The sequence below is a fragment of the Lissotriton helveticus genome, chromosome 7 (genome assembly GCF_964261635.1).
Source record: "Lissotriton helveticus chromosome 7, aLisHel1.1, whole genome shotgun sequence".
Taxonomy (NCBI): domain Eukaryota; kingdom Metazoa; phylum Chordata; class Amphibia; order Caudata; family Salamandridae; genus Lissotriton; species Lissotriton helveticus.
In genome coordinates, this window is record NC_136068.1 from 1,687,813,582 (window position 1) to 1,687,826,817 (window position 13,236).

Sequence of the window (13,236 nt, forward strand, 5' to 3'; positions counted from 1 at the left end):
ATGACCATAAGGGGGCATAGTAGATCCTCCCTGGCCGTTTAGGTTTGATGTGGAGGTTTTAAAAGGGCCCCGCGGGGCAAATAAAAAATAAAAATAATAATAATCGAACAGCTGAATGGATTTGCACGAAACTTGGCAAAATTGTAGGGACTGGTAGCCCGATGTGCCTTTGCTAGATCTCAATATATGTGCTCCAGTGGATTTTGAGAAATTAACGTTCAAAAAAAGATATATATCTGTAACAGTGCACCGCTTCGCGTACTTTTCGCGTTACGGAGCTTTGCGAAGCGAAGCTGATTGGCTCTCCGGTGTCTGTAAACATTCCAAACAGTCCGTAGCGGCCGCCATCTTGTCTCTCGGTAGGATCGAACAGCTGAATGGATTTGCACGAAACTTGGCAAAATTGTAGGGACTGGTAGCCCGATGTGCCTTTGCTAGGTCTCAATATATGTGCTTCAGTGCATTTTGAGAAATTAACGTTCAAAAACAAGATATATACCTGTAACAGCGCTCCGCTTCGCGGAGATAAAATTATATGTGTATTACCTAGCTGTTGCTAACACCAGTTAGCGACGGCTAGTAGAAGATAGCGACCATCTTGGGCCCCACTTTGCATGTGAGTGATATTTATCACTAATGACATGCAAAGTGGGCATGCCAAGATGTTAGCGACTGGAAACAGTCGCTAACATCGCTATCTCCTATTATCAACTTTTGGAAATATTCGAGATAAGCGCGAATATCTCCAAAAGCTACCATCTGCCCTGAGCAGTTCTTAGCCATGTTATCCAATGGGAGGTGGATAATATGGCTAAGAGCATTAGCTCGGTAATGCATGAATATCGCTGAGTTTTCAGCGATATTAATGCATTGCGGTCGTTTTTTATCGTATTTGCGATAAACCTTGATAATAGCAAGGTTTATCTGCGATAATTTCTGACGGTAAAAAAATCGTTGCTAAGCATCGTTAGGGATAAATATCGCTTAACTTTGGTAATATGCCCCAACGTCTGTTAACGTTCGATTCGAAGGAAATCACGAAGTGTTGAAAAACATTGTCTGCGCCATCTTGTCTTTTTTCAAATGCCACACTTTTGTCGTGCACGGCAGCCATTTTAGATGCCTTGACCAGACCCACTCTGTGCACGCTGTCGATCCTTAGCATGGCTCCCCACCCTCGCAAGCATCTCCCCCAGGCAGTGGTCACCCCCGCTCTCTGTCTTATGCATGGGTAATAAACCTCCCCCCATCTGCGCTGCTCTTCCCTGAGAATCACACCCTGTGCCCGCCCGACACCTCCCTTTCGCCCTATTCACTACCACACCCTCTGTCACTCCTTTTCCTCTGTGTCCGATTGTCCAGGCTGGTCCTAGGGTATCAGCTAGCCCTGCAGATGTAGTTTATGGCCACAGCTGTAAAGAATCACCCCTCTTCAAAGGAGTTATAGTAGATCAAGGCCCACACTCGATGAGATCCGTCACAGCAGAAGCGTTGCTATTATCTGAAAACCATCCTGTATTGTGATTGGGGAGGGGACCGAGCCTGAAGCGGAAGATTCCAGGGATGACTCTTTGTATATCAAAGTTTTTACAATTATGTGTCACATTAAAAATATATAGCACTCCGACAAAGTAGTAAGATTATAAAACTTTAATAATTTATAAATATATACAAGAAAACAAAAATAGTAATAACATATAAACATTTTTAGGGAAAAACAACGAAGTAGCGGTCGGCTGTGCGAATAGTCCCAACGCAGCACAACGTCCAGATTTCCGGCGTGGGGCGTCGCGGGGGGTGGGTCATCAGTAGCAAACTGTTGTGCGAATAGTTCCAAGGCAGCAGAACGCGCTGAAATCTAGATGACACGAAAGTGATGTCTAGTAAGTTGCCACCCAGCAAATAACGGCGTGGGGCGTCGCGGGGGGTGGGTCATCAGTAGCAAACTGTTGTGCGAATAGTTCCAAGGCAGCAGAACGATGGCACCAAGGTGATGTCCAGTAAGTTGCCGCACTGGTTTTGGTATCCTACAATGCTGCTCCGAATAACGGCGTGGGGGGAGGCGGCGTGAACGGGCCTCTCCAGGTGGAGTGTCATCTGTTGTAGTGGGGCGCCCCTTTACCGTTTCAGTTGCCATTCCGTCCGTTTTTGGTCCACTGTGTCAAAAGCCGCAATTCAGCTGAGTTGCGCCCACTCTTGCGGTGCAGCGATAGGCGGCTGTCACAGGACTCTCAAAATGGCGGCAGGCTGTTTCCTTTTTGGGCCTGGTCCACTGAAATGGCCCTGGGACACCTTGGAAATCGGACGCTTGTCTGCTAGGTCTTGGACCCCATTCTCGAAAGCGTCCCCTCCGCCTTGAGAATTCATCAAAAGTTTTGGGGGCCCCGACTCCTGCAGGCTTCTGGTGGGGAGCGGCTGCCATGATTGCTCGCGGAATGACCACGACTGAGCTACGAGATGGTGGTGCTCTCATGCTGACGCCAGCTTCAGTCTGAAACATCCAGAAACAAGGTGGGGCTTTCATCGTTTGGGAAAAAAAAAAAGTTTTCATCCAATAAAAAGTGTTGTTTTTAGGTCATATGATCAAGCCTTCCATCATTAGGAAACCAAAAGTAAAATGAACCAATGAAAAGTTTTATAAACAAGTCACATGACCTGTTATGCGGCATAGGGTATAAAATGCGGAGAAAATACGTTGGCACGTGAGGCGGCGTCAGTAGCGGACCGATGTGCGAATAGGCCGAAGGCAATACAACGCGCCAAGATCCGGATGGCACCGAGGTGGTGTCATAGTTGAGAGTTCTGAGCAGCGGTTGTAACACTGTCTGAAGCTTATTTGCAGCTGCTGCAGCTTCACTACGCGCCAAGATCCGGATGGCACCGAGGTGGTGTCTAGTAAGGTGCACTGGTGTGGCCATCCTACAATGCTGAAAGTCGGCGTGGGGCGCCCCGTTGGCCTGTGAGTTTGCGTCAGTAGCGGACCGATGTGCGAATAGGCCGAAGGCAGCACAACGCGCCAAGATCCGGATGGCACCGAGGTGGTGTCTAGTAAGTTGCCGCACTGGTGTGGCCATCCAACAATGCTGAAAGTCGGCGTGGGGCGTCCCGTTGGCCTGTGAGTTTGCGTCAGTAGCGGACCGATGTGCGAATAGGCCGAAGGCAGCACAACGCGCCAAGATCCGGATGGCACCGAGGTGGTGTCTAGTAAGTTGCCGCACTTCTGTGGCCATCCTACAATGTTGAAAGTTGGCGTGGGGCGCCCCGTTGGCCTGTGAGATGGCGTCAGTAGCGGACCGATGTGCGAATGGGGCCAAAGGCAGCGCAACAATATTTTCTGATTTGAAGACACCACAAGGCGCTGAGATGCCAAGATCCGGATGGCACCGAGGTGGTGTCTAGCAAGTTGTGGCACTGGTGTGGCCATCCTACAATGGTAAAAGTCGGCATGGGGCGCCCTGTTGGCCTGTGAGATGGTGTCAGTAGCGGACTGATGTGCGAATGGGGCCAAAGGCAGCGCAACAATATTTTCTACAATATTTTCGGAGTAGAAGACACCACAAGGCGCTGAGATGCCAAGATCCGGATGGCACAGAGGTGATGTCTAAGTTGCGGACCGATGTGCGAATGGGGCCAAAGGCAGCGCAACAATATTTTCTGAAGAGAATACACCACAAGGCGCTGAGATGCCAAGATCCGGATGGCACCAAGGTGATGTCTAAGTTGCGGACCGATGTGCGAATGGGGCCAAAGGCAGCGTAACAATATTTTCTGTATGGAAGATACCAGTAGGCGTTGAGATGCCAAGATTCGGATGGCACCGAGGTGATGTCTAGCAAGTTGCTGTACTGGTGTGGTCATCCTACAATGCTGAAACTCGGCGTGGGTCGCCCCATTAGCCTGTGAGATGGCTGTTCTTTTGATTTGGGCCTGGTCCACTAAAATGGCCCTGGGACACCTTAGAACTCGGACGCTCGATTTTTTTTTCCTTTCCTGTACATGCAAAAAAAGGTAAATGCCCGGTACGTTACACGCTTCATCTGCCACGATGAACTCTCCAGAGGAACCGAAAAAAAATATAGTTGTGGTAACTATACCATGCATCGTCATATGGAGAGGTGGCACCAATTAATTATAGTGCTGCATAAAAGAGAGATTTGGAGGAGAACCCCTGACCTGCTAGTACATTCATCAAAGAAGTGGCACTGAGAGCTTCAGAGGCAAGGAAAACGGTCCCAAATATTTAGAAGAACTTTGGAAAGATTAAAATGACATGTTTAGATTGTGGTAAATTAATTTCATGTGGACAGATGAGTGTTACTCTAATAAATACAGCATATGAACATCATCATAGTCGATGGTTGGTAGAGACATTTTGAGTATATCCTGGACCTGCCCGTCCTCGCCCAAAATGGCGCCGGAATAAATGGGACTCGTAACTCCTTGTTGTGTACTGGTTGCAGAACCTTGAAATCACGAGATACGTATGCAGTTTTGAAGCACATGGCGGGCGGGGACGAGAATTGATTGAATATTTCGACATTCCTATTGATATTAAGTTCTGATGTGTTATTGATTACTGTACTGTTGAAAGTTCGAATTAACGTCACCCATGGTACTTGCCCGCAAATGTATATCTAGATAATTTTATTGTAACTGGCCCTGTCGTATTTTAATTATAAAATGTACGTCCACCGATTCCGTAACTGTTAGACACCTTAGTTCTTGCAACCTAATGGCCCGCCCGTTACGTTCCTCTACAGTGTAAATGTCTATTCATCATATACGATTACAGTTTGCTCCGTGGCAGGCCCACGTGGTTATAGGCTCGTATTTGTATAATGACATTTTCACAATAAAGGTTTTTAAAAGAAAACATGGTAGTAGTATATACATTGGTAAAGTTTTTAATAATAGTCACTGTTTTAGAATCATTAAAAGGCAAGTGAAATAAAGCAGACCAATTACATGAAGGGTAAAAGGTATAATACGAAGGAACGCAGTAAAGATAAATGGTCAAGGGCTGTTGTGTTTTCTATTCCTGCAACATAAAGTGATCGATAAGAATCTCATATTCAGGCGTATCGGCGACTAAGACAGCAGGTCGACCCTCTTTTGCTCAACGGCTCCGTCATGGGACGAAGAAACGCTCTTTTTCTCGAAAAAAGAATATATTTTACTTGCAGGACAGTTGTAAAATTTCCGGGAAAGTACATTAGCCTGGAACATTATAACATATATTTAAGAAAAAATAATGTTCGGAAGTAATGAAAAGCGTAATTTTTAGGTGATATGACCAAGCCTTTCATCATTACAATAAGAAAAGTAAAATGAACCAATGAAAAGTTTTATTAACAAGTCACATGACTTGTTATGCTTACGTTACGCGCTGCGCGCCCCGGATGACTTCCGGATGCGCTAACGCGGCGCGTCATATGACGCATTACGCGACAACGCAGGTCCCGAATATAGTCAAAATGTCTCCACCAACCAGCGGTCGGAACACAACCCCTTTCAGCAGGCTAAATAGTTCTGTTAAATGACAACAGAAGGGACAGGCAACAAGAACCATCAGTCAAAGAGGGGAGGGCTAGTTCTTCTCTACCGGGTTAAATTGGGGCGCTACCGGAACTGATCGAATTGGTAGTCTACAGTGTTTCTGGATGTTTCAGACTGAAGCTGGGGTTAGCATGAGAGCAGCACCATTTCGTAGCTCCGTTGTGGCCATTCCGCAACCAATCATGGCAGCCGCTCTTTATCGTTATTTTGGGCGGGGTGGGTGGCGGAGCCGAGCTGTTTTGCAGCCATCATTGTGTGGAGTTCAGTTCATCTCACTAGTTTTGTATTTGTCATGAGGGGTTGTTCCTAATGTTTCTATTTTAGCGAGGTCAAAAAGAGATCCCATTAGTGGCCTACTGATTTTACTCGATTCCTTTTCTTTTTTTTTACACGATTTTTCGTTATCTGCAGAGACTAAACAGAGTATTGCGACTCTGTGTTTGTTTGTAAATAGAGAATGAACCAAAGAGAACTAATTCTAAAACAGTAAATACTTGGATAACAATCAATCAAATGGAGAGAGAAGCAGGCACGACGGATTACAACGGGGGCAAAGGCCTGCGTTAACTACCTTTCACTATCTGCAAAGAGAGAGTACTCCTAATAGAAATGAGGGGGGGGGGCACCATTCAAAGCAGATCAGTGTGCATAAACACGAAAATGTTTTCACTTACCACGTACTTGACATTCGACAACTTATGATATTTGCTATTAAAAAACCATTGAAATTCACTGAAAAAACCATAGGTTATAGACCATATATAGTTAGGAATTAGCATTTACAAAACCTTGAAAATTCACTGAAAAAACCATAGGTTATAGACCATATATAGTTAGGAATTAGCATTTAAAAAACCTTATTTTACTCACACAAAACCATTGAAATTCCATATATAGTTAGTTGCACTAACTATATATCGCGCACCCGCAATCCACTGCTGATCATGTCACATATTACATCATTCATGACATGGTCAGTGACATCACTGATGACATCACTGATGACATCTCAAATGACATCACTGATGACATCACTGATGACATCTCAAATGACATCACTGATGACATCACTGATGACATCTCAAATGACATCACTGATGACATCACTGATGACATCTCATTTGACATTACTGATCACATAACTGATGACATCATTCATGTGATAATACGATGAACCTCTTCAGACTCTAATATAACCTTAGATACACTCAGTGTAAACAGACACTCACAGACTGTCACTCATCCATGGAGTTACTCACACACCTAGTCAGTCATGCAAAGAATCAATCACACCTCCATTTCCTCAACTATACAGTTATACACACCTTACTTATTCAAACATGTACTAACACATATTTACTCTATTATACAATCCCTGATACAAGTTCACAGTGATCCATACAGCCACTCACACATTCACTGGCTCTTATGCACAGTTATTTATATATGTCAACTCTCACATGTACTGTGTTTTACATATGTACTTACTTTGACATGCAGCACTGAGATATCCATTCACTCACCAATACACTCATGCACACAGTCAACCGCCCATACAGCTCTTTCCACATGCACTTTTGAACCCATACATCTAGTGAATCAACTGCTCACACATCTATGCACAGAGTCATACACCTCCCAGCCACCCACACACACACTCAGTCTCCCATACAAATACTTGGGCAACCAATCAATAACCCATATATTTACTCATATAGCTACTGATCAACACATGCAGCAGTTTACAGAACAACAGACATAATGATGCACAAATTAAGACAGTTTAGTCACTAACCCATGCACTCAGTGAGACACATTTAATCACTCACTCATACAGTCAGGCATGCACCTACTAAATCCTTCATCCAGACACTTATACATCCACTCATTCTTCAATATGTAAGACATATTTTAACTTTACAGAAACATAGTCACTGGATGTTGTCATCAGTGATGTCATCAGTGATGTCATTTGAGATGTCATCAGTGATGTCATCAGTGATGTCATTTGAGATGTCATCAGTGATGTCATCAGTGATGTCACTGACCATGTCATGAATGATGTAATATGTGACATGATCAGCAGTGGATTGCGGGTGCGCGATATATAGTTAGTGCAACTAACTATATATGGAATTTCAATGGTTTTGTGTGAGTAAAATAAGGTTTTTTAAATGCTAATTCCTAACTATATATGGTCTATAACCTATGGTTTTTTCAGTGAATTTTCAAGGTTTTGTAAATGCTAATTCCTAACTATATATGGTCTATAACCTATGGTTTTTTCAGTGAATATATATATATATATATATACTGAGCTGTGGGCTCTTTCTTTTGCTCGTATTGAATGTAACAGGATTCTCCATTCCTGCTTTGAGCCCGCCCTGCAGAGTTGGGGGCCCTGGAAAAGTGATGATTTGAAAAAGTATATATGCATTACTCTGGTGAACAGAGCTTGATGGTATTGTTGTTTTAACCGTGAACTGCTTTTCTAATACAATAAACATCAATGAGGCAAAGTTAGCACCGGGCTAACAAAGAATGAAGTGTTCAGCCAAGGCCATTAGGGCTGATACAGCATGACTTATTTATTAGACTATCTCCCCAAGATAAACAAAGCTTTTCAAAAGCAATGATCTTTTCGAAAATGGTCTGATTTTCATGTACATCAGGTGTCCTCTGCACTGAGTGCCTGCTAACATTATCCTTTCTCCAGCCTTAGGTATTGACACTGGATTGATGGAGGTTAGGCAGCAGCCAAAGACGACAGCAGCATTGTCAGGCACTAATGTGAGCTTCACCTGCTGGAATCAGAGTATGAACTCCACCACCTGTTCTGGCTATATCTACAACTTTATTCGGAATCCCAATGTGTGTGTTATCTACCCCAAGTCTGTGGCAGATCCATCTGTGAGCCAATACGGGAGAATCAGTGTCACCTGTGATAAGAAGTCGAACATAGCAACAGTCTTTCTACATGACTTGCTGATCTCAGACAGCGACACCTACTATTGCCGTTTATCAAAAAATGGAAAAGTAAAGGAGGGGAGTGGCACTCAAATATTGGTATATGGTACAGTACAAAGATTTGTTGTATGTTTTGTTTCATTTTACTGATTGCATCATACTACTATAGAACGTTGTACATGAAACATGTGAAACAGAAATTATATCAATTGTTGTTGAAATTGCACTAGCAATTACAAAGAGAATGAGCTATATTCTTCACTGAATAGAAAAGTCAAGTCGTTCTCAATGCAAATAGGTAAACATAAAAAAAAAATTCCAAAGGATGGAACACTGATCTCTCACCCAGCTGTTTCTATCACATGGCATATAGGTCAACTACGACTTGTGTGGTCAAACTAAGATTCTGGTCCCGTGATGTGGAAACATCACTTCCATGTAGCCTGGGTTTTTGCATGCAGTACTTTCACATAATGCTGATGATTTGGATTTGCTGGATGTATGACGTTACAACGCAGGCTATTACAAGGCCTGGCTTTACAACGCGGTTTTTACATCACCTACCATTACAACGCATAGTGCTTTTAGGCGCTGGATAGTGATTTATTTAATTTACTATTCCAACTCCAGTCCCCGTGGATAGTAGGGAAGGTGTTGGATAGTATATTAAATACATTCCCTATCCTAGAGCACCCCCCAGCGCAATGCGTTGTAATGGTTTGCGTTGTAATGACCGCGTTGTAATGGTAGTGAGTTGTAAAAGTTTTGTTGTAAGTGATGTTTACCGGATTTGCTAACCTGACTAAGTCAATTCACTATATATTATAGCTTAGGTGCATCCCATAGCTTTTCAACTTTTGAAAACACTCCATTGTGTTTGGTGTGCTGCTTCTATATAGATCACTGTGACTGTCAGATCAACATAGTGCCAGTGTTCTAGCCTTTCATTGTAGTGGAGAATTAATATAAGCAAATGTGGATAAAGAACCATATTATATGTAGAAAAATATAACATAAATACCATAAGGTGCAAATACTATAGGACAACTAGCTCCTGTATAGTACAGGCTATAAGTTACAATAGTATTTTCCACATACCTGACAGTGTGCTTGGAACTTTTGGCTCTAAGCAACTGAGTGGAGGGTGACACTGGATATTGCTGAAATATACTCACCTGCACTACCAAAAATACACCTTCACAAAGTAAGTCACATTCTTACACTGTGGGCATGTGAAAACATGAAGTCACACACCTAGATTTTGGTATCATCTCTCTGACTTCACAGAGATGCCTAAAAAGGATAGGATGACTTATGTGGCAGTCAAATATTATAACTGCAGATTGTCCTGACCAAAGTTGCAATATGTTCCTTTCCTTGGCATCCATGTTGCTGACTCGACTAGTTCCTCTACCATGACCACAATATTTGGGGTATGCCACTCACTGATCTGGCACCTGCTCAATATAGGCAATGAATACGGTTTGCCAGATCCGTGGAAGTATGTTGAGCAATTTCCTACTTGATGGCATTGAGCAAGTGAAAGTGCGAGAGTCACATGTAGCACTGCTGAATGCATCTGCATATCCAAGCGTACTCCTTACCAAAGTTGCATAAACTGTTGAACTCGGGACATGTGAACATTTGAAGTCCCAGATTTTTTCATCCGCTATCTGTCTTTAGACAGATTCCCAAAGAGGAGAAGTTGATCAGTGGGGCAATCAATTAATATAACTGCAGAGCACTCTGAACACAGCTTCAAGATATCTAATTTTGATTTACTTAGCAGAGACAGAATGGTTGAACAGAAATCAGAGCAAACAAAGCAAAGTATGAACATAGGCAAAATCTACTAATTTACTTGAGAGAGCTTTCAGCTCCTGAATACAAAGATTCAGTCAGGGAAAACATGCCATCTGGCTTTTCAGTAGCCCTCGGTACATCTCGAATCTTCAAAGATGTCTTGCTCAACACGATGGTAGACTTCACAGTAAGAATCAATTACACTAGGAAACATGCCCTCTGATCTCAATATCTTTTCATAACACCCAACAAAATAATGGACCTTGTACCATCAGATGCTGCAAACTACCTTCTGATTTCTAATGGTCGATTTCTTGGAACACTAGTTGAAACAGCACACTAATTTCAGATGCTCAACTTCATAGAAGTGAACAATCTACTCTCTGATAATGAAAATGGATTATGCCTGCGAGAGGCCCTAACTGCATCTTGATCTCAGGCTGAAATGATCATGGACAGAAAAGGAGTAGCAGCATTGCTGCCACTTATTCTGTCAGTTGCATGGGGTAGGGTACGCTGCTAAACTTTCCTATTAAGAATAGAAAATCTTAGCATTCATGATTCTCCACCTAACTCCAAAAGCAGACAAAGCACTGTCTCACTTCTTTCATGCAGATGAACCTCTTTCAACTGCAAGGCTTGATTATCTCTCCAACCTTTACTTGAAAAAACGACCAGAACTGATCTGTTCATTCAACCTATCCTGCTACATTTATGTTGATGATAGAAAAATTATTATACAACAGCAAAACTGGACTGATATTTCAATTCCATACTGACCAACCACCTTAAATGTATTTGTTCTTAAACAGATCCTCAAATCCTGACACTAGTAATTATAATTCACAAACATTTGACATTATAGGAAGTAAGAAACCTTTGTGTGGTTGTTTCCCTCAAGTAAACCATGCCACGAGAATGACCTTATACACTATGAGAGCACTCAGTCATTTCTCAGCTAGGATATTCCAACATCTTCCTTGTCCTGTCACGTTTAAACTATATAAGGGTCTGGAAGATATGCATGTGAAGCTCTGTCTGTTTCATAAAATACAAAGGACCAGTAAAGTATCAAGAACACGGAAGCAATGGAGATTCTGCACCATTGCACCACACCAACTCTCCTAGCCCTTCATTGCCTTTAAGGCACTCTACATTGTGAGCAGGGTACGCACGGTAAAGGCCCTCCATGTATTCAAGCTAAATTCCAAAGAAACTAACAAAAGGTAACACTTTTCACTAGGCTATCTCTTCACATATCCATCCCTGCCCTTGAAACAAAGAGCACTGGTGTAAACTTGTTTACAGCACACAGAGAGCTACAAAATTGGTGTCCAATTAAGACAAAAAACTTACAAGACCATCTTAAATTTAGGAAGGAAAGAAGAAAAATGATTAGATGGGTATTACAGGTCACCTATCTAGCAACAAGAAGCTATTGCTGTTAGCAGGACATCATGTTCCACTCCCAGGTCATTATCTTCTATGCAGCAAAGTTTCAAAATACAATGGTGCAACTAATGTGAAGTAAGTACATTTTATTTGCACAATTAATTAAAATCTTTGCAATGTACACACTCACGAATAACTGTTAAAGATTAAATGATTAAAACAGGAAAAAGAGGAAAAAGTTTAGAGGTCAATTAAACACAAAGAGATTGCAAATTAAATTGAAAGGGACTCAGTATTGTCACTGGGGAGAAGAGAACTCAAGCTTTGACAAATGGCAAATTCGGAGAATTGATTTCCGTAATAAACTTAACAAAACGTGCCGCCATCTGCGGTGATTCTCCCCTCATGCATGTGTGTAGTGCTTCCTGGCAAGTCCTGATATTAAGAAGGAGCCAGATTGGGCGCAGCCAGAAATTTCTTTGGGCTCGAAGTTTTCGGCAAATGCACAGGATATGGATGAGATTTTTCTCGTCCTATTCGCAAAAGCGGCATTGGGAGGATGCTTCTTTCTTGTATCCTTGCCCAAACTTGTATGCCATCAGCGGGATTAAACCAAAGCGAAATCTCATTAATTGGAGTTTTATGTGGACTTTCACAGAAGATGCAAAGTAGGACGGAAGGGTTTTCGGGGTGTATAATTTGGAGGCCCAAGAACCATGAGAGAGGTCGTTGACCCGTTGCTCGTCAAGGTTATTTGATAGAATTTTTGCTTGCTTGGATAGGAGATTTGTTTTCGCCTTGATGGGCAGCACGGCAAGCCACATGTCCTTTGCTTTGAGGGAATCGAGACATGACATCAAATATTTATTCCACAATGTTTTTGGGTTGTTGAAGACTAACCATAAGCAACTCTTTAGGGTATGAGGGCTGGCTTGTTTAGTTTTTAAACAATAGCTGATGTAACGTGCACTCACAATCCATCGCTGGGAGGATAGCAAGAATTATTTTCTGATTTGGGCATGGGCAGTTGAATTAGGCAGTCGGAAGACCCTGCGATAACAAGACGATTGCGCTCTGTCCAGCCAAATATTCATTTTGTCCTTAAAGATTATTGCGCCAAAGGAGATTGTGGGGAGTAATTTTGCAGTGATTAGTTTTATTAATGGTATTAAGTCCTGGGAGTGCAGAGTGCTTTTTGTTCTTATAAAGGCCCCTTCTAGGCTACGAGCGACAGCCTGCATTTCGGTTATGTGCGCAGTGGTTCTCCCTTTATGATCGATTCACACGCCCAGGTTCTTGTAAGCAATGACAGTTTCCAGTCGCTTCCCTTCAATATACCACGTGTACTTCTAGCTTTTTCCAGAGGATATTATCATTGCTTTAGTTTTGGTGACATTTATTTCGAGCATGTTCATATTGCAGTACTGAGCGAGGGAGTCAAACAGTCTTTGAAGACCCACCTGGGTTTGATCTAGCAGAATGGTGTCATCCGCATATTGCAGAGTTTGAATCTTTCTT

General features: G+C 42.6%; 1 protein-coding gene across 1 annotated transcript in view; it reads left to right on the forward strand.

The window, feature by feature from the left end:
- The window catches only part of LOC144769635 (uncharacterized), an 846,940-nt gene that overhangs the window by 133,615 nt on the left and 700,089 nt on the right, over window positions 1-13,236 (forward strand). The window contains exon 3 of the mRNA XM_078653809.1: window positions 8,273-8,629. Within this exon, the coding sequence (XP_078509935.1) occupies window positions 8,273-8,629 (357 nt within the window). The remainder of the gene's footprint in view (window positions 1-8,272; window positions 8,630-13,236) is intronic.